The following is a 23,182-nucleotide window of genomic DNA, read 5'->3' on the forward strand; positions in this document are numbered from 1 at the left end:
CATACTCCTGTATTCAGCTTCTGCTGAACTTCTGGAGACTGTACTTTGTTTTTTGGATCTCCATGAAATCAGAGATTCTCCAAATTTGATTCCAAAACCTGTTACTGACCTTCTTGACAATGAACAAGATGCCCAGTCTGCATCACAAAAGGCATCAATCTTTCCTGTTTTCTTACTACTCATCAGTAATCCCAAACCAGGTTGTCCTTTGATATATCTTACAACATGTAATGCTGCATCATAGTGTGACTTCTTAGGAGCATGCATAAATTGACTCAAGTGTTGAACAACAAAAGAAATGTCAGGTCTTGTCATGGCCAAATACAAAAGTCTCCCAATTAACCTCTGATATACTCTCCTGTCATCTAGCTCAGCATCATTAGTGAGATTGAATTGTTTGTCATATTCAAGACTTGTAAGCTTCTGATTTTGTTCAAGTGGAGTTGTGGTTACTTTGCCACCAGATAAACCACATTCTGCCACCAATTCTAAAGCATATCTTCTCTGATTCATTAATATACCCTTCTTAGATCTTGCAAATTCGATTCCAAGAAAATACCTCAATTCTCCTAAGTTCTTCATTTTGAAATTATGATGTAGAATATCTTTAGCTTCCTGAATTAACACCTCATTATTTCCTGTAATTAAAAGATCATCTACATACACAAGAATGATAACCATGCCACCAGTTGTATCCTTCTTTGTAAACAAGGAATAATCCAGTTTGCTTTGAGTGAACCCTGACTGTATAAGTGCAGTAGTAAGCTTTAAATTCCACTGTCTACTGGCCGGTTTCAAACCATATAATGATTTAAGCAGCCTGCACACTTTATTCTCCCCCTGGCTGCCAAAACCAGGTGGTAGAGTCATGTAAACTTCTTCAAACAAATCACCCTGAAGAAAGGCATTGTAAACATCCATTTGACAAAGAGTCCAATTGAACTGAGCAGCTAAGGCAATAACACATCTCACAGTTACCATTTTAACAACCGGAGAGAAAGTATCATGATAATCTAAACCTTCCTGTTGTGTAAACCCCTTAGCCACAAGTCGAGCTTTGAGCCTCTCAACACTACCATCAGCCTTATACTTGACTTTGTACACCCACCTACACCCAATGGGATGTTTACCTGCAGGTAAGTCAACAATTTCCCAGGTGTGGTTGTTAGTGAGAGCCTGAATTTCAAGATTCATAGCCTGGATCCAACCACTGTGTTGTGCAGCTTGATCAAAGGAAGAGGGTTCAGAAGGGAAAGAAGAAAAGGTTGAAAGGTAAGCATAATAATGTGGATGTATGGAGGTGTAGTTCAGGAAATTAGAGATAGAATGAGGAGTTTTAGAAGTGGTGACATAATCAGTATGCCAAATGGGGGGCCTAACTGTTCTAGAAGACTTTCTAGGTGATGAAGTAGTAATAGAAGTACTGGATGTAGAATGTGTAGGAACAGATGAAGGTATAATGTGTGAAACTTCAAGAGTATGAGAAGGAAAGTCAAGAGGGACTGATGCAGAAGAAGGTGAAGCAGTGGGAGAAGGAAAATATCATCTGCAGGATGTGGATAACCACCTGAAAATGATGGGAAAGAGGAAGTATGAGAAGGAGGGATAGAGTCCAAGAAGGTGTGTTTGGGATGTTTGAAAGGGAAAACAGTTTCTCTGAAAAGAACATCTCTACTCACAAAAAAGGTGTCAGAAGCAATGTTATACAACTTGTATCCCTTTTGTGTGTCTGAATATCCCATGAACACAGAAGGAATAACCTTAGGAGAAAATTTATCAGAAGTGACAGAATTGGTAGCATAACTCAAGCAACCAAAAACTCTCAAATGATTGAGTTTAGGAGCTTGTTTGTGAAACAATTCATAAGGAGATTTCCCACCTAAAACACAAGAAGGAAGTCTATTTATGAGAAAAGTGGCTGTAAGTACACATTCTCCCCAAAATTTCAGAGGTATGTGTGCCTGAAATCTAATGGCTCTAGCTATTTCAAGAAGGTGTCTATGCTTTCGTTCAGCAATACCATTCTGTTGGGGTGTGTGTATACAAGAAGTTTGATGAATTATCCCAAGGGAAGAGAAAAGAGTACTGCATTGATTGTTAACAAATTCAAGACCATTGTCTGATCTAACACTCTTGACAGAAGCTGAGAATTGAGTTTTAATGAGAGTTAAAAAAGCTGTAATGAAATTGACAACTTCACTTTTAAATCTCAACAAGAAAATCCAAGTCATTCTTGAATAGTCATCAACAATGGTAAGAAAAAATCTATGACCATTATAAGTACATTGTTTATAAGGTCCCCAAACATCCATATGAAGAAGTTCAAAAGGAGATACAGTTTTTGTAACACTATGAGGAAAAGGAAATCTAGTTTGCCTTGCAAGAGGACATATGGAACAAGAATGAAAAATACTATTTTGAAGGTGAGGCTTCAAAAAATCAATTTTCTTGAGTACAGTGGCAGGAGCATGCCCAAGTCTGAGATGCCAAAGAGATATATCAGATGGATTGGACGTAGATGGATTAGATGTAGATGAAGCAGTTGACTGAAAAACAGTAGCAACCGGTGGTGAAGGATCAACAGTGGCAAGTGATGGCCTTATGGTAGATGGAAGTATGTAGAGACCTCCTTCTTCCTTACCAATCCCCCTCACCTTGCCATTGCAAAGGTCCTGGAAAAGACAAAAATTGGAATAGAAACAAACACAACAATTTAGTTCTTTAGTGAGTTTAGAGATTGACAAGAGATTATAAGAAAAGTGAGGGAGATATAAGACATCATGCAGGTCATTGGTGTCAAATAGTGTGGCAGAACCTCTGTGAGTAACAATAGTGGTTTGACCATTTGGTAAATGGACATTGCTGGACTCAGATGAAACCATATTTGGACTAAAAAGAACATCCAAGCTAGAAACCATGTGATGAGTTGCTCCAGTATCCACAACCCAAGGAACTGTATCATGACCTGTAGGAAAACAAGCATTGAATGTACTAAATGTAGAGGAGGCTTCATGAGCTATACCTGCCATGTTGGCAACAACATTCTGAGAAGACGAGTCTTTATCAATCATTTTCAGTATATGATTATATTGTTCAGGAGTGAAATTTGGTGCTGCTTGAAATGAAGAAATGTCAGGAGCACCAAGTTGTCCCCCTATTTCATGATCATTTTCAGCACAGTTCACAAAATTTGCTTGAGTTCTTCAATTGGTCCCATGCACTCTATCATTCTCAAAATTCTGACCCCTGAAGCTCCTATCATTCACACCTCTTTTCTTCTGAAACTTGTAGTTTGGAGGATAGCCGATCAACTTGTAACAGTTAGCTTTCGTATGGTTTTTTAAATGGTAATAGTCACAATACAATCCCCCAGCTTCTGGCTTGAACTTATTGTTCTGTAAGGAGGCTAAAGCAGTAGCAGTAGTAGTAGTCTCAAGGATATTAAGCTTCTGTACAGGTAGAACACAATTCGATATCAAACTAGATTGCACCTTTTGACTCTCATCCTGCATTATCAGATTATAAGCTTGGTTTAAACTAGGACTTGGAACAGTCATAAGAATCTGACTCCTTGATTGGGCAAAATTATCATTGAGTCCCATTAGAAACTGCATCAGCTTCTGGTTTTCCATATGTTCTGCATATACCTTGTACTTATCACATTCACAAGCAGGTAAAGGAACCAATGATACATACTCATCCCAAAGATTTCTCAATTTGGAATAATACTCAGAAATTGTAAAAGTTCCTTGACTCATTGTACTGATTTCGCGATGAACCTGGTATATTCTAGTGAGATTACGTTTGTCAAACCTCTCTTTCAGATCCTTCCAAACATTATGGGCATTTGATGAAAACATTAAGCCATTTGCTAATTCCTTCGAAACAGAGTTTGTGATCCACGATAGCACAAAAGCATTACATCTCTCCCATTCATGATTCAGATCTCCTTTGTAGTGATGTTTACAACAAGTACCATCAATAAATCCAATTTTATTCTTAGCTAACAATGCTACTCTCATAGAATTACTCCACCCAGTATAATTTTCTATACCAGTAAGTTGTTGAGGGATTAAAATGCTACCTGGAGTATCAGATGGATGAAGATATAAAGGATTCCTTGGATGTATATCAGTGAATTTGTCGATCTGTTCTCGATTGGAGTTGTCTCGCACCTCCGATGACCTAATTGCATCCACCATAGTTTCCGATTATCTCCGACGTCGGTATTCCACTGTTCGTCCAATTTGAATGATGCAGAACAACAAAAAAACTCTCTCTAGCAGCTAGAGTATTGGTGGCTCTGATACCATGTTGAGTGATAGCTACCTTGCCATTGTTATGACAGTTGAGAGAATAATTGTGAGATGAAGAAAAGAATGGAAGAAACAGTGAGAAAAAAATGTATTAACCGACTTGGTCATTTACACAAGATATTCTACTATTTATATACATCTTTCCAACTAACTAGAATTAATTAGAAACTATCTTTAAAACTAACTAACAAACTTTTAACAAACCAACTAATTAATTGTATTGTTCAACTTAACAAAATTTACTGAATGATCCAACTCATGTGAAAAATCGATATGTTTTTTTTTTCATTTTCTTTTTATTATTAGGTGTGTAATTTTATAACCAAAAAAAAAATACATAGAGCTGGATGCAATCAATAGCTTTCGAAAAATGTTATTTTTCGGTCATTGAGGCATCCACAACTCCGTTATGTTAATATTCTTTTTGTTCCTATTTAGTTTTTAGAAAAGTCACACATATTAAGTAAGCAATAATTAACATAGTGAAGTTACGATTCTACGCTTATTAAATATGATTTCAAAAAGGATGAATTGAAATTTATAAATTTTCAAGAAGTTTAAATGAGGGTATAATAGAAAATCTTTTTGGTGCTTTCTTAATTTGTCAAAATTGACAAGTAAATAGGAACATCTAAAAGAGGAAATAATATGGACAAGTAAATAGGGACAGAGGGAGTATTATTAATTACTATTAAATATTGGTGTAGGATGTAATTATGCTTTATGTAAATTAATTATTCCTTCATTATATATGAATTGTAAGGTGTGTGAGTTTTCTATCTGCAATATCACGAAATGTTTATTTGGACACAACTAAAATATAAAAAATAAATAAATAATTGATAATTAAGGTATATTTTTTTGACAAACATTTGGTGATAGTTTATGTAGGTAACGCACACACGTGATAATTCATGTAAGAAATTCAAAAAATCATTTTGATTTTTAGGTGTCTTCATGACTCTTGAGTCTACACTATCCCCAAATATTTGTTGAAACACACCCCAGCTATCAATTGTTTGAAAATGCAAATAGAAAAAGTGAATAATTGATAGTTAAAGTGTGTGTCGATAAATATTTGGTGGTAGTATATGTAGGTAACTTTCATATATGAAACTTGTAAAATTGAAATGATATAGTTGTATTTGTTATCCTTAACTCTAATTTGATATCGCTAGTTTAGTTTACGTGCTGTGTAAATGCGTGTATCACGTTAACATTTTGTTTGAATGATTATTACATTATTGTTTCATAATGTATTGTATTGCATCGTATCGTACTGTTTTGTTCTAATGAATACAATGTTTGGATAAATTGTTTCATTCTCCATCATTGTATACGATCATATATCCACTGAATAATAATTCTACAAGAAAGTAAAGTACGAGGTAAAACTATTATGGAAAGTTAGAAAAAAGAATAAATTATAAATATTAAATAATAAGTAAAAATAAAATAAGAATAAAATATTAAGATAACAACGCAATAAAATCAAATTAATTGTTAGATAAAATTGATATTTTCGTAATTACCTAATAATAGATTTCAACGATACATAAAATAAAACAAATTAAATTTATAAAAGAAAAAGTAAATAAATCTACATGAAAAATGTGATATAGATAGAATTACTATAAAAAAAATAAATTTAATTATTAAATAATAAGAACAAACACAATAAAAAAAAAATACACTAACAATGCGATTATATTAAATGGAAAACAATACAATGGAAAACAAAGGTGCATTTCTTGTATGATATTATGCCTACGTAATTTCCTTTTTATTTCTGAAGTCATTCCAATTACAATTAGGGGGTCAATGGTTACTTAGAAAAAACCCCGACTAAACCTAACCTGCCCTTCTTCTTCTTCTTCAATTTTCTGAAATTCTGAAAAGGAAGACCTAAAAATTTAGATAAGACAGATATGGGAGAGCGATTGGGAGATCGGAGAAAGAAGAAAACTATGGAAACTTAGCAATTTTCTGTACTTCGTGGGATAGAGATAGATACAGAGAGCACGGATAGGAGAGAGACACAGGGCTCACGTGCTCGCCGGAGTTTGACGACGGCACTACTGTTGCTCTACGACGGTTTATCCATTAAATCCGGTGAACTCTCTACCTGGAAATCGAAAGACTAACCTCAAATCCACCATCTCTCTCAATCTCCAAAATATCCCCTCCTGTGCCTCACAGACCGTCGTTTGTCATTGATTAATCTGTTTCATTGACAAAAAAAAAACAGTTGGATTATTCTAGATCCGCGAGATTTTTCAGTCAGAACAAGTGCGGTTTCGTTAAGAAAAAATAATTCAGAATCTTGTCGAGTTCATTGGGAACATTAAGGCTCCATTGGAGGTCTCTGTTTACGGCTCAAAAATTTATTTTGCGAGGTTCATTTCTTTCTATTACAGCTTGTTTTGGCGTTGATTTTTATTCTTATGTGTTAAATGCATTTTTTTTGTGATTTATTTGTTATACTTGTTTGAGGGTTGATTAAGTTGAATGTTTCATATTAGTTCTGTTTTTGATACACTTGCTTCTATACTTATGAATGTGCAAAAGTGAGCTATCGAGACTTGATCCTGGGTTTTGATTTTGGACTAAAAATTAATTGGAATCCATGCTAATCAATTAAAAGACTGCATAATTTTGTTATTTCTTTACTGTTAATGAGCTAACATAGAAGTTAAGTTTATCTAGAATTTAGAAATATAATGCTTTTTAAGACTTGAAGATTTTAGAAGCTATAAAGCTAACGTTGGAGGTCTTATAGAGCTTTTGTGTCTAGTTCATTTCATAATAATCTTCTTTGAGAAAATTCAATGAGCATGTTTAGCAATTGAGCAGATTACATGTTAAATAAGTTTGAGTAAATAATTGTGTTTTTACACATTGGATATTTAAATTATCTTTGTAATTATTCTCGTTGAATGTTTAATTATGGGCAATCGTGAAATATTGGATTGCTGCTGGTGGCTTTATTTTCGAAGTATGACATGTCGAAGGTCCCATTAATTGTGAGAGAGCAAGATGAGTTGCGGATTGATCCAAGGCTCGTTTTGAATAATAAGAAAGAGTGAAATGATGTATAAGTTTAGTTGTCTCGAATTACAAGAGATGAACAAATGCCTCAAACGCTAGATGAGCATTGGGCATATTTTAAAATGTTTGTTTCGATTAAGAATTCTGTTACTTATCTTTCATGGGATACTTACAACGTCACATCTTGGCCAAAATTGTTCTAATAATTAACTTTAATTAACTGTTACCAAGACGTGTAGACAAAACTAATTAGGTGGGATGCACTCGAGCAAAGAAAACAATTATGCTTCTAACTCGGTGTATGTCAAGACCATGCATGTGGTTACGCATTTAGGCTAAGACCAATTAAAGTTCAACAATAAAAGTTTGAGCACATCATGGCTTGTCAAACAATTTATCCAAAATTTGTGTAAGCTAAACATAAGTTGATAAAAACAGAAGTGCTAAAATCACAAGACTCGGGGATGTCTCATACCTTCCTCTAGGTCAACAAAATTCCGTATTTGGTCTTTTGGGTTCGCAGTACAAAAATAATGAGTCATTTTCTTTTTGATGAGGGATTCAATAAGACCTGGAACACCATAACTTAGTTTCAAGTGACGATTTTGTGGAATAAAATATCTCTATTCAAAATCGTCACTTCAATACCTGTGGTTTCTTAAGGGTTTTTCTTTGATTCGTGGGTTTTGTGGTCTCGTCTCTACTGAAGGCCACTCAGCTCCCAGGAACTTTTTAACTTCGTCAGCTCCTTTGTTTTTAAGTCGCCAAGCAGCTAAGAGATCTATCTTATTCTTAAGCAAAAAGGGTTTCAACTCCTTGTGCTTATAGGGCTGGTTCAGCCCTCTTATATTCCAAAAACAGAAGGCTCTGAGGGCTGCTCAGGACCCTTTTATTCTGCATACTCATCCACAAACCCCAGTAAACTGAGGTCAGGTCAGTATGTTCATCAGCCGTGAAGGTTATCTCCCCCTGGTGTCTCAGCTGCCATTTCTCCTTGCTTCTGTCTTGTATCTGTGCTCAGGAACTTATCCCGTAGTATAGCTTTTGAATCAGAAGGCTTTTCCGGAGGTATGATTGTTTCTGGCTGTCTAATGACTATAGTTTTGCTTGCCACTGACTTGGTGCCTGTTTCTTCCCCTTGTGTCTTGAATACTACTTTGGGAGGTGGAGCTTTAGTGATCAGACCGCAATACTCAGTTTCGTGACCTATGATCATATACTCATCGCAATATTTAGTCCACCAGTCATAGTCCACCTCTTATTCTCTATTAGGCTCCTCAATAAACATTACTTCAGGCAGGGGTTGGGTCACATTCAAATTAATCAGTATTTGAGCATATGAGATCCTTCATTCTTAAGCAGTCAATTTATCAGTACACACTGGTTTCTGTTTCCCCAAATGGTTTGCAATTCTACTTAGGCTTTCAGTTGACTAGTAATGAATTGGTAGGTTGGGGAAGGTAACCCACAATGACATTTGTCGAATTGACTCCTTACCCATATCCATATCCATATGATAGTTGTGATTTGACTGTTTAAGAACTATCGGCCGAGAATCAAAAGTGTAAGGGCCATTTTAAAGGACCTTTTGTTTATCATGTTCATCCTCGAACCTGAATATGTAGTATCCTTCGTCTTAGAGGACCCTAGGTGCTGTGACAAGATTCCAGATAGCATGCACAAATTTGAGCATTTCTGTAAATGGGGTGTTCTTCCCTACTACATACCCTATCATTACACTGTCCCACTTCCTAGTTTGTTGTTCCGATGCTTCTGGATTTAGCTTTCTGACCTTAACCTACTCTTTTAAAACTGGAGGAAGTAGCTGAGTTATTTATCTTTGTTTAGATATCGATTGGCAGTAGCAAACACTGTAGGTATGCTCCACATAGAGAAGGTGAGTTACCCTGCCACCTGTACACCGCCTTCTTGTGCTTAGTCTGGTGTCTTAACCACTGAAAGCTTCATTTTCAACTGTAATCCCTTCGTCGGAGCTTGATGTGCCTTAGATCCACTACTCACACCTTCCACTCATTGAGAGAGTTGGATGGGTGGTAGTGGTTTATTATCCCCATTCTCCGGTGTAACCATCTTTTCTGTATCTGCTGGGTGTTGCTGCCGTTGGGCCAGTTGTGGCGTTGTGCAGCCTTAGCTGGAATATTGCATTTTGCCAGTGGAAAAGTACGTTGACGGGCCATAGGTGTAATTGCGCTTATGGAGCCTCTTCGGCCTGGGAGAGCTTGCCACTGTTTCATAGAAGATTCATATACATTCATATTGTGATAGTAAAGAGAAATTTGTTGATTCCTAATGCTTTTTTGAAATAGTTGTATTGTGTATGTGTTGTTTTACTATAATCAATTTATAATATAGCTGGTCATATTATATTAAAGGGAATGGAATACAGATAGTTGATTTCCTAGGCTTACTTTAATTAGCTATTTATGTAAGCACACTTTTGGAGGTTGCCAGCATACCCTTAATGCTGAAGAATACATGTTACCAGTTTCACAAAAAAAAATTGATACTTAACCAAACTGATAAGAATCAAACCAATGTTTCTTTTTTTTTTAAAATTAGTTTGGTTATAAGTTTTTTAAACCCGATTAAATTAATTTGATTTTGGTCTAATCAAAAGCCGAACAATTAACACCCCCATCTGTAGTATTCTCACGAAAAAAGAAAGAAAAATACTAACAAAATGATTTAAAGATAATAAAGAAAAAACCAATGGCAGTTAGACGGAAATTCTGAGTTAACTTTGTTTAAAATAAAGCTGATTAAAAGCAGAACATGTAATATTCCTTATTCTAAAGGTTCTTTTTATTATGTTATTTATTCATATGGCTATTGGAGTTTTGTTTCATTTCTGTTGTTTTCTTTGATTTTGGTTTTGTTTTGTTTAAATAATGGGGAAATAAATATGTCAAAATTGTGTCTATCATGGTTTATTTATACCATTTTCTGATAGAAATTGGGTTTTTATGCCTCTTTTGAATTTTCTTGTAGTAAAGAAGACAATTGTTGGACGGTTGAAGGCAGAGGGCTGAGGGAGTAGAGAGAGAGAGAGAGGGAGATGGAAAATGGAGGGGATAGTTTGGTGCCTAAACTTGCGGGATGGAATTTGAATGATTCAAATAATCCCAAGAACAATGATGGGTTGTTTCAGGTTCTGAAAGCAGTCGAAGCCGCTGAAGCCACCATTAAGCAACAGGTTTGCTAATCCCCCCCACCCCCACCCCCACACGTGAATGTCTTGTTAATAGACTGGTTGTAGTGACTGTTGATCAATCTATTGGGAACAGTTACTATTTTTGTTTCATGTGTTCACAGAATGGTTTCACTAACTGTTGTGATGAGTCTACTTTCTTTTTGTTGTTTGAAATAGAAGCTATGTCAACTGCAAATGGACTTCAATCATTCCAATAGGATTAATGTTGAATGTCTCTTGCTCATATTTTAGATAAAACTGTTGCTCTGGATTACTCTAGGCCTTCCTTTTAACAAGCTATGCCATGTTTGCACAAACTGAGTTGCAAAAGGTAGTCTAGAGATAGATAAATGATACATCAGTCACTGGCCGGCCAACAGTCAAAGGTTGCTTATGGGCCTTTTCTGCAAAGATAGTTAAATAGAAGCTATGTAAACTGCAAATGGACTTCAATCATTCCAATAGGATCAATGTTGAATGTCTCTTGGTTATATGTTAGATGAAACTGTTGCCCTGGACCTATATCTTTGTCCCATCCAAGATGGATAACTCTAGGCCTTCCTTTTAACAAGCTATGCCATGTTGTGCTAACTAAATTGCAAAAAGTAGTCTAGAGATAGATAAATGATAACATCAGTCACTGTCCGGTCCAACAGTCAAAAATTATTGCATATAGGCCTTTACTTTCACCAGCAAAGCCAGCTCAAATTGCATCGAAGTAGAACCATTGGGTTTCAAGTAGCAGTCTTTTTATCGACTGAAATAGGAAAAAGTTGAAAGAAAGAAGGTATGAGAACTAATATCTTCTTTACCTGTTTGAGTTGCTCCTTCTCTTGTTGGCAACATGAATACATTTTTTAATGACTGGAATAGCCAAAGGTTCTCTCGGGAACCGGAAGACTAGAATCAGTCTTCCTTAGTTGCATTTATTTACAACAATCTTTCTTAAGTATAAAAAATACCATGGTTGTGTCGAGCAGTGCATCATTATAATTGTAATGATAGTTTTTTGGTTTCTGGTCTTGCTCAAGGTAGGCCTCTTAGTAGGTGTTTGGTCATAGGATTTGAGACCCCAATTTCAAATTTTGATTTGAAATCAGCATTTATTATGAAATCTGCACCGAATTTTAAATTTAACTTCAAATTTCAAATTCTCCAAAAAAAAAGGAAAAAGGATAGAACTTCAAATTTTAAATATTGATTTTAATTTTTATTAAATGTAAAACTTTAACAGTAAGTTTATATTTTGTAAAAAAAAGATTCATGCTCGACGTTGATAGACTGTCCGTACCATGTGGAATAGTTATATTAAAGAACAACTAGTTACTATTATTTGTGATTTTTTGGACTATTGAATCTTGTAATTATATTTGTATTTGAAAGCTTGTAATAGTATATAATCATAAACATTTATTTATTAAGGGAACATAGAGATATGCGATTTATTTAGTGTCTTAGGATATTTCGCTATTTATGTACTATGTTTGATCATTTGATAAGATTGTATAAGAGCTGAGGAAGTTTTGCTTTCACGAAGGGGTTTCAATTAGGGTGGGCATAAATATCGGAAAACCGAAAAACCAAATCGAACCAAATTAATTCGGTATTTCGGTTCGGTTTCGGTGTTTTTTTTTTTAAATTTTGTTTTTTGGGTTCGATATTTGGAGTAAGGGTCAAATAAGGTGCACCGGAAAACCGAAAATTTTATTAACTAAATTTAAAATTATATTTTAATTTTATTAATTATATATTTTAAATTTTATCCCCAAAAACATATTAATTTTTTGATCCACCCATGACCCAATTTCAAAACAAAAGAAAACTTTGGAGCAAGCGGCAGCAAGCAGCAACCATCACTCATCAGGTGGCTTTCCAATGCTGCACAGTTGATTATTTTCAGTTTATTTTTAATTTGCACCGAAAAACCTATTTAAGAACACCAAACCAAATCCAACCGAAATATAATGGTTTGTTATTTGGTTCACACTTTTTCAAAACCAAGCACCGAACCAAAATTTGATAAAGCCGAACCAAAGAACCAACCCAGTTTCAATGTTTATGGAAACATACAACTTTTTATTTGAAATTGGTGACTATTGTAAATATTTTTTTTTGACAACGACTATTGTAAATATTTATATAAGTGGACAAAACAGTACATGAGTTTTACTGAAACCATATGTACATATGTAATCCTATAGCTATACTGATGTACGTTTATGTCGAGTCTATAACATCAATGATAGTAGCAGTAGATATCATATGAATTTATTTGCTTACAACAAAAACATAATAGCAACAGACAATTTAATTGGGAGATGGAAAACTACAAGGTTTGGTTGATCTATTATATAAGCAAATGCACCATATTACATTTCTGATTTGTCGAGATGGCGTGAAAGTAGGAATGACATATTTTAGTTTGTTGAGGATACAATTTAGTAATAAAAGTACGCTCGAGATGATCACACTCTTCAACATGGTATTAGAGTAGAGGTCTTGAGTTCGAATCTCACCGTCACCCGTATCAAAAAGAATTTTCACGTGTTTGATCCATGATAAAAATTAGCCCTCCTCGTGTGGGGGCATGTTGACAATACAACTAATAATAGAAGTGTGCTCTCTGCAACAACTTAAACTTAAACTTTTAGATGAGATGATCAGACATTTCAACACCGTCAAATCATATTATCAGTGCCTTCTAGTGAGAGGAGAATCAGATTTTGCTTACCAGTCTTTTTGATTCCTAAGGCGCCTAGGAAGGTTTGTTTCTTCACGTGGTTGGCTTCAAGGGGAATGATTTTGACAACAGTGAGCTTAAGGAAGGGGAGGACTATGTTAGATGGTGCTACATGTGTATTGTGTAGATGTTTGGGAGATGATCATCTCTTGTTGCATTGCCACCTTGCTACATTGTTATGGTCGTTGGTCCTAAATTGGTTTGGGATAATATGGGTGGTGCTCGTGCCGTGTAATATTGAAGGAGGTGTTGTATGGTTAGGCCTTCGAGAGGAGGAAGAGAAGACGGCGGTTTGGATGTTGCTCCATCAACCATTATGTGGGTTCTTTGGAGAGAGTAACATGAGAGCATCTGAAGAAGTTGCTTGATTCTTTTTAGTTGCAAAATACTCTCTTATTTCTAAATTCTTTTTGGTGCACCTATGAGGTGCTACATGAACAGGGGATTGGTGCTCTTGTGTAGAGAACCTTATTTTGTTGTAGGTTCTCTGCTTTTTAGTATACACTTGTCTTGTATGTGATTTTCCCATCATTTATAAAATAATTTACCTTATAAAATATGAAAAAAGAAGAAGAAGAGATTGTCTTCTGATCCTATATGTATTTTTTCTTTAACAGGTTGATGAGAATAATCGATTAAGAACAGAACTTCAAAAGAAGATTCTAGAAGTTGAAAAATATGTAAGTAAAATTCATATTGGTTGTTACCTTATAGTCCAAACTTGTCTTCTAGTTTACATCTTATGATTCCGGAGCATTGTACATTCTGAATATCATTGTTTTGACCATCTATTATCTTCTTTTGCCCTTTTGATTGTAGCCTTCACCAGAATCCATTTTTTTGTTTACTGCTAATGCAAATAATTTCTTTTGTATCACTTCCACATTATTATATATGTAGGTGTGATGGTTGGCAAAGATATGCCCTTTTCTGGACTGCACATGTTTGATGACATTGTCTATGTTCCACACCTATATTTGATCGTAGGGGGATAACGACTGATATAAATTCGCCAGCTTGCCAGCTATTGCTAGCAACTCTGTACTTTTACTTTTAAGGTAGCAGTTCATTAGGTGGACCATCTAGCTTCACTCTAGGTTGAATAATTCTTTAACTATGAAAATGCAGAAGGTAGTATGATTATACAGTCAGGCGTAGATGGTTGTACCAATAATTCGGAGACTATAAATTTAAGCTCGTCACCAGATTTTTTTTTGAAACAGGAAACTTTGTATATTTCTACAATATTACATAGGCAGTGCTGAACCATATTTACAATAAGATCATCAAATCCAGCTATCTGATCCTAAACTGAGTCTAGTACATCAATTAGTGAGATAGTTTCATTGGAGTAAGATTGATTACACCAACAACATTGTAGCAATCAAGCTTGACTTTTTGCAAGACTGTTTTCTATACTATCAAAAGATCTGGAACTCCTCTCCTTCCATATTGCCCAATAAATGCTAGCAGGGACAATTCTCCATTCCCCTCTGCTCTTAAACTGCAGTCCAGCTTCTTCCCAACTCTGAATGGCTTCAGCGCTCAACTTGCTTGAGATTGAGGCATAGTGGTCGTGATGTTGTAAAATTGACGTTAATAGCACATTTTGTGTGTCGATTAGTTCACATAACTAATCAGTACTTGCAAGTACATCTCGAGGAAACCACTCTTCTTTGAACTGTTGGAATGTCGATTGTCAATTTGTTTCTCATAAGTTTTCCAGCATTACTTAGGACACTACCAATAGCTCCAAGGCCAGTTCCAATTATCGCTATATCGACACCTAACGTGGTTGCAACAAACATTACTCCTGTCCCGAACCAAGTTCCAGACTTAACCTTAACCAACCATTCTGAAATCTTCTTATTTGGTTCAACGTGGCATTTCACTAAAATATAAACATTCCTCCCCATTAATTATGGGTAGCCACATCAGCATTGAAAGTTTTTTTATTGGATTAAAATCACGCATGGAAGTTTGTTAGGTTTTAAGTCATAACTGAGCCAATAAACTAAACGGATTGGGTATTTATGTTACCAAAACCAAACGTAGGGTATAGTATTTCTATTTTCAATAATTGAGGGTAAGTTTGATCCTTTTCCTTGTTAATATGTAACTACCATGCATTAAAGTACATGCTGCCAGTCCATATTCATTTGTTTAAGGTTGTGTAAGTAGCATTCATTAGACTAACTTTGTTTACTTGGATAATTACCACATAAAAAGTATGGTGACAAAAAAGATCCAGTGAAGTGAAAAGAAAAGAAATGGAAGATGTTTTGAAGATAGATCCAATTCCATCCACAAAGTTAAATGGAATTGTATAGTATCTCTACTTTTTTGGTTTAAACAGCTTTGTATAGATGATATAGACCAGATTATAGATTCGATAGGAAATCTGTAATTATTCCTTTTTGGAGGTAACCAACATACCCTTAATGCTGAAGAATTCAACCTTACTAGTTTCACAAAAAAAAAGTAATCATATATTTCCTTAAAACTAAAGCAGATAATGGTTAAGACTAAATGGATGTAGTGTTTCAGTATCTTTTTTCAGTTTTTTTTTCCTTTCTAAAAACTGGTAACTTTGTACACCTCAGCGTTAAGGGCTATGCTGGATGCCTCCAGAAGTGTTAGTTACGTAGAAAAACCAACAAAAAAAAAGAAAACAGGACTCCTTACAAACCTCCTATGAAATCCACTAGTTGGATTTCTTCTTCTATGTTCATTTGTTTACACCAAAAACCTAAAGAGGTAATTAATTTCCACTTAATCTTCTCTACAGTGCAATCTTTTCCTACAAAAATTCTCTGATTTCTCTCCTTCCAAATGAACCAGATACAAGCAGGTACTGTTCTCCACCACCTCCTCTACCTCTTACTACCTCCCCTTCCAGACGATTGTTGTTTTCTAGAGCCTCTTTACAAAGATAACATCTTGAGACAATAATTTTTCCCCTCTTTTGAAGTTTATCATGTGTCAGGCGAGCCCTCCTAGTTACCAACCAAGTGAAACACTTCACCTTAGTAGGGGCTACACTCTTCCATATAGCACTCCATGGCCCTGATTTCGTCCCTGCAATTGTGGCTTGATCCCTTTTATACATTCTGTTCACATAGAATTGATCATCAATATGATACCTCCATAGCAATTTATCTTTTTCTAGATTTGTGCCAGGAAAATCTCTAATCAAAGCTAGCATATTCGATACCTATGCTTTTTCCCAATCTTTAAGAAATCTCTAAGGAGCTAATTCCATCCTTGTGGAGACCAAACCTCTTGTATTTTGCTGTTAGGATTCAGGCAAATGGAAAACAACCCGGGGAATAAATTTTCCAAGGACCCTTGACCAATCTAGTCTTCCTTCCAAAACAAGTCTTATTCCCTCGACCAACCTTTATCCTTACATAGTCTCTGAAAGCTAGCCGTAGGTTTCTTATAGTCCTCCATACTCCCACACCATATGTTCATGGCACTTCCTCTGAACACCATTGATCTTCCTGACCGTACTTGTGTTGATTGAGTTCCTTCCATAGAGCTTGATCGTCCAAATTGTATCTCCACAACCATTTGGTAAGTAAGTTGTTTTTGTGTATCTTTACTACCTTGTCGGGAATGGGAAAAAGTGACATCACATATGTTGGCAGAGTTTCTAAAGCATAATTAATCTAAGTGACTTCCCCAAGGATAGATATCGGGATTTCCGAAGTGTCAATCTCCTCCTCTCTGATTTTTCTAGTATACCACCCAGATGCTAATTGCTTTTTGCTTAGCACCCAATGGCAGACCTAGATAAACCGTAGGCAACCTCTCTATCTTGCACTTCAATATATTGGCCAAAGCTTGAATGTGTTGGACCTCTTTAATAGGAAATGCTACTTTTTCTCCAGTTCACCTCAAGGCCAGAGCATGTCTAAAAAATTACCAGAATAATTCTGACGTGACAGAGTTGTTCCTGCTTTGCTTCACAAAAAAATATTGTGCCATCCGCATACAATAAATGAGTCATATCCACCACCTCATTGACCCTGTTTTTGATTTTGAAACCCCTAAGCAAGTTGTTTAGAGAAGCTCTCCTCATCAAGCTGTCCAACCCTTCTGTAGCCTTCCATAGCAATGATAAACAGGAAAGGGGACAAAGGGTCTCCTTGTCTAAGAACTCTTTCAGCACACGTTCTCCATTTACTAAAATGGAGAACCTGGTGCTTTTAATACAGAACTCAATCCACTTGAGCCATGTCTGGCCAAAACCCATTGTCTTAGAGTGTTCATCAGGAAGTCCCAATTAAGATGGTCATAGGCTTTTACAATATCCAGTTTGCACATTACCCCTGGCACATCTTCTCTAATCCTAGTATCAGTTCATTCACTAGCAATTAAAACAACATCCATTTTTGTCTCCCTTTAATGAAATCCATTTGATTTTTGTGACTAGCTTGTCTATCACCTTCTTCAGCCTTTCTGCCAACACTTCGGCAATTATTTTATAGACCTGAATAATGAGTTTGATTGGTCTGAAGTCTCTTAGATCATTTGCCACCACCTTCTTAGGAATTAGAGCCACAAAGGTAGCTTTGAAACTTTTCTCTGAACTTTGGTGACAGTGAGTTTTGGAAGGTCTGCATCAGATCTTTCTTTTCCCTTTATAATTTCCCAGAATGCCTGAAAGAAGGCCATGGTGTAATCATCAGGCCCAGGTGCTTTATCACAAGCACAAAGTCTTATGCCTTCTAGCACCTCATCCTCACTGAATTCTCTAGATAACCAGCTCTGCTCCTCTATTGTTATTCTTTGTACATTAAGAATATTTAGTGAGGGTCTCCAGTTTTCTACCTCTAATACAAATGGTGGTAAAAATCCACAATAGAGCTCTTGATTTCCACTGGCTGAGAAGATAACTCTCCATTAGGGGTGGCAATTTCAGTCCATATTAATAAAATGAACCCATTTTGACCATATATAATGACTTGGATCGCTCATATTATAATTGGTCAAATATGGGATTCAAGCTATTTTAAAAGTCTCTTCAAATATGGTCAAAATGGGTATCCATTTGATCCATATTAGATCACTTATTTTCACTTTCACTCGGTAAAAAATAATTTAGAGGTAGGTTGGTGGAAGTTGGGGTGGGGGGCGAAGAATGCCCGGGTGGAGAGGGTAAACATTTTTTTTTTTTGAAAAAAAAAATAGGGTATGTTGGTGGAAGGTGGGGTGGGGGCCAGGGTGTTGCCAGGGGGCGGGGTAATTTTTTTTTTTTTTTGAAAAACAGATTTTTTTTATTTTTGAAAAATAATTTTTTTTAGGGGTAGGTTGGTGAAAGGTGGGAGGGGCGCCCCGGGGTATGTGGAGAGAGGGGTACATTTATGTTTTTGAAAAACAAATTTGGTTAAATGGATTAGAACCATTTTGACCAAAATCCATATTTGACCATATTATATTTGGATGGATTGTGGTCCAACCCATTTTTTCTCAAACCATATTCAACCCATGCAAAATCAATCCAATCCGACCGTTTGCCACCCCTACTTTCCATTAATCATTAATGACTCAATGGTGTTGATTCTCTTGTGTGTTGCCATTCTGTGGAAATACTTCGTATTTTTATCGCGATTCTTGATCCACTTAATTCTAGACCTTCGTCTACAAAAAAATTTCTTCATTTTTTGCCACCTCCTCGTATTCCATGGCCAAGTGTACCTTTAGTATCTGTTCATTATCAATAAGGGATCTAGACTCTTGAGTAACTTCCATGTTCCCTATCCAATTCAAAATTTCCTCCTTCCTTGCCTTCCAGTTCCCCCTATTCTCTTTTCTCCGTTCCTTCAGTTTTGTTTTAAGCAGCCTCAACTTAGCAGCTAGCTGACACATCAAAGGAGCTCCACCATTCATGAACTTTACTTTTGAAACCCTCTACATTAAGCCACCACTTTTCAAAGTTAAAATAAGATCTCTTGAAGGCCTTATGGTCATTGCCTAATTTGAAGGAACATTTCATCCCATGGGAACGAGTATTGAAATCCGTCAATCCTTGAGGCATTCGTATGGTTTGCCCCTCCTCTCCAAGTGTATGATCCCCCAAATAAAGGTCAATCAACTCCAATTCGTTGATACAGCTGGACAGATCTGTCACGGCTCTAGAAAGCTGGTTTTCTCAGAGGGAAACCTAGTTGTAAAATTGAAATCCCCACATACTACCCAGGGCCCCCATAGCTCCTAATTCTTTCCACAACTCCATCATTTCATTTCTATCACAAGATGCGTAGACTGTTGTGAGAAACCAAGTTAGTTCTTGATTGACTTCACATAATTTACAAGTGATTGATTGGTTCCCGTATTCCACCACCCACATAACTAACATTTCACCCTTGTTGGCAATCGCTTCCAGCCATTTCCTCCCATCCACCTATTCCCCCCTAATTGTTGTATATGATCCCCCACTGCCCCATTTAGCTTTGTCTCCATCAAAACTATAATATCTACCCCCTCCTGTTGTATTCTGCTTTTCACCTAATTTCTTTTATTCTCCATGTTTAAACCCCTAACATTCCATGATAGAATTTTTAAATTCATTGTAATGGCATATATTCTCCCCCTGCTTCTAGATTCACTCCTAGGTTCTCCATCCTTGAATTTCACATCAAAGATCAATCTTTTTAGCTCTTTAGGGATTATCTGTTTGTCCTTATGTTCTGCAGCACTCGAGGCTAAGAAGCCTTCCTTTTCCCTTCTAGGTCAATTTTTAACAGAAGGGTCAAAGCTTCCCCAGAACAACCGTCAAAAGACATTCCAAACATTTGGCTGAGTTGGAGGATATTGTCTTGTACCCATTGGTTTGTTCTGCCTTCTGCCTCTTTGCTGCATTCAGAGGCATCACAGTCTCGGATCACTAAGAGGAATTTAATTGTTGAGAATTCCCCTGTACCTCCCCTTCCTTAGTTTTATCACTTGTCTCCCTTATTTCCTACTAAAAGATGGTTTTATAAATTCAGTACCCAACATAAAAGCGATGCTAGCTGGGGAAATTAGAAAGACAGTTTGACCATCTGTAGACCACAGTTTTTGCTGTCAAAACATCTTGAATTCCTTTCCTTCCATATTGTCCACCAGCTGCAAGCTGGGACAATTCTACATCTGTCCCTGTTTGCAGCTCCTGCTTCCTCCCAACAATATAACAAGTGAGTTATTTTGTTAGGCATGACCCAACTTATGCCTCTAAGGCTAAGAAAAATCCTCCATAGCTGTGTAGTTATCCTGCATTGAAGAAATAGATGACTAACCGTCTCAACCACTTCACCGCAGAGGTAACATCTGGAACATAAAGAGAGTTTCCTCTTCTTGAATTTCTGTTGTGTCAAAACAGCGTCTCTTGCCAATAACCTAGTAAAACAGTCAACTTGGTGCGTTTAAACTCCTCCAACATTCTGAAGAACTCGACGACAAAATCAATTTCCCAGTCATTGAAGTTCCTCCTGAATTGAATGTCCCATCCTTGTTGTGTCCAGATGTCAGCCACTCTCACTTCCTCAGTTCCTGTTATACTGCCATACCAGCTAATTCAGGAAACGAACTCTTTAAACTATTTAATCTCAGCCACTTATCCTTTCTAAAGGATGTTTTTTTGTAACCATTTCCTACTTTAATATTGGTGAGGTTCTAAAGGCCAGAGTACTCTAATTGATTTCCACAAACTAACCCCATATGGAGTAATTACTTCCTTTGTCGTCCACCTATCCTCCTCACTATATTTGGTTTTGATAACCTTACTCCAGTACGTATAAGGTTCTTGTGAATATCTCTAGAGCACTTTATAACTTAAGGTTTTTAATGCCAAGCCCCCTCTTGTTTTTCTCCCCCAAAGCACTTTGTTCCATTTAACTAGGTGACGTACTGTTGAATCAGTTTTGTTATTTTTCTTTCCAAAGAAAATCCCTTCTAGCTTTGTCCAACCCCTGAATGATACCATCTGGAATGGGGAAGATGGACATCATATAGGTAGATATAGCATCCACTACTGAATTTTGTGAGAGTAACTCATGATAAATTATGTGACTTCCATCTAGACATTTTCTTTTTTCACACTTTTCAATCACAGAGCTCCAAATGTTCATGGAGTTTGGCTCCCAATGGCATTCTAAGATAGGTGGTGTAAAGCTCCTACTTCCCCACCCAGAATCCTAGACAGCTCCTCCACGTTTGTAACCTCATTGATAGGGAACAACAAATTCTTCCTCTAATTTATGTAGGTTTAGGTGTATACTGATCCTAGAAAAAAGAACTACATTGAAATATTATGTTGCTTTCATTTAACTAGCTTTGAAACTCTCTGTCATTACTATTTAGAGCAATTATTAACTCGCTACATATTATGTACTGCCCAACATTTTGGTAATTATTTGTACTATTATCATCCATTGGACTGACACGGTCATCAAGGAGTTCAATAAGTTAGTTTTATGTGCCAGTTCTAGTTTGTCATTGAAGTTTTCTACTGTCTGTCATGGTTCTTTTTGAGTTAACCAAGCCATTGCCACGATAATGTTCTACTTTTTATGACTATTGAAGACATCATTAAATAAACAAAAGTGTACTCTGACAACTTAAGCTTTTACATGAGATGGTCACACAGTCAATGGTCCTGATTCGAGTTGCACCTCAACCCATTATTCAAAAGAATTTCTTCGATGTAGTTGACTCATCATAAAGAATCAAGCCTCGCACTTGAGGGGGCCTGTTGAAAACTTCATTAAATAAATAAAAATGTGCTCTCTTTAAAAGCTTTACTTTTTTATTCTATTTGATGAGATGGTCACACAATTCAACAAAGACTGCGCTTTGGAGACTCCTCATCCTTTCTAGCAGAATTAAACCATTTGTGCGGCCCGCACCTTTTCGAAATAATGAATTGGGAATTTTGTCATAAGAAATATTATTCCACTCACATATCCAAAGTTCTTACAATATTTAGGATTACTATGTTTTGCAGAGATCAGGAGAGCTGAAAGGTCAAACTCCTCATTCAGTTGGTCAATTGGATCATCTAAATGAGGCTGATGGAGCACATCCATCAACCTTGGGTTTTGAAAGTCAACTTCCTGAACTTAGAAACATGGATAGTATAGGACGTAATTTGTCTAGTAATCTGTTGCTTGCAAAAGATCCCAGGCAAAATGATTTAGACTTGACTCTGCCTAATCAGGGAGAGAGCCAAACCGAATATAGCAAAGTGAATGGCACATCGAGAGCAATACCTGGTGGCCTGACAACAACTGATAATTCTGGTGTTTCACATTTCTCATCACCTTCGGCATCATTTTCACCCAACAGGTATTCACATAAATACAATTCATCATCTAAACATCAGTTTACCAGGTGGAGACATTACAACTTAGGTGTTACGAGTGTAGTACTAATAATGTTTGTGAAAGAGTTTTTAGCCAGCAGTTTTTTTTTTTTTTTGATGAAATAAAGTTTTTAGCCATCAGTTTTCTTCATCGATACAAACAGAAACAGTGACATTAGATTGGCTTAGGTAGGTATCAAATAGAAGGAGAATATGACAGACAGCTCAATTTATCTGGACAAGGTTTGATGCCAGTGGCCGAAGTTAACAGCAGTGTGAAGAAGGTCTCTCTTTGTTTCTATTGGTAAATGTCATGATATAACACATCATACTGATCATTCCCCTAATTTTAGTAATGTATCATTTTAGGATCTTGTTTTGAAGATCCAGGAGCATGAACAGGAGGTTGTACAAATGAGGAAATATCTCTCTGAATATTCTATCAAGGTAATGAAAGAGCCTGTGCTTTTAATACGTCATTTTTGTTTTGTTATTTTATTGTTGAAGTGAATGGTTTTTGT

At 36.2% G+C, this 23,182-nt stretch overlaps 1 protein-coding gene across 11 annotated transcripts in view; it reads left to right on the top strand.

The window, feature by feature from the left end:
* Positions 1–6,047: 6,047 nt before the first annotated feature.
* Positions 6,048–23,182, top strand: part of LOC101259807 (uncharacterized) — a 29,024-nt gene continuing 11,889 nt past the window's right edge. For 3 of the 11 annotated variants that reach the window (XM_010318894.3, XM_069293374.1, XM_069293375.1), the window contains exons 1-6: positions 6,057–6,712; positions 10,379–10,578; positions 13,933–13,995; positions 22,305–22,645; positions 22,855–22,945; positions 23,031–23,108. In XM_010318894.3, the coding sequence (XP_010317196.1) occupies positions 10,441–10,578; positions 13,933–13,995; positions 22,305–22,645; positions 22,855–22,945; positions 23,031–23,108 (711 nt within the window). In that variant the 5' untranslated portion in view covers positions 6,057–6,712; positions 10,379–10,440. Of the gene's footprint in view, positions 6,713–10,373; positions 10,579–13,932; positions 13,996–22,304; positions 22,646–22,850; positions 22,946–23,030; positions 23,109–23,182 lie in introns of all 11 variants that reach the window. The other 8 variants (XM_069293378.1, XM_069293379.1, XM_010318893.3 and 5 more) reach the window with 7 other exon arrangements.

This window comes from Solanum lycopersicum, chromosome 2 (genome assembly GCF_036512215.1).
Source record: "Solanum lycopersicum chromosome 2, SLM_r2.1".
NCBI lineage: Eukaryota > Viridiplantae > Streptophyta > Magnoliopsida > Solanales > Solanaceae > Solanum > Solanum lycopersicum.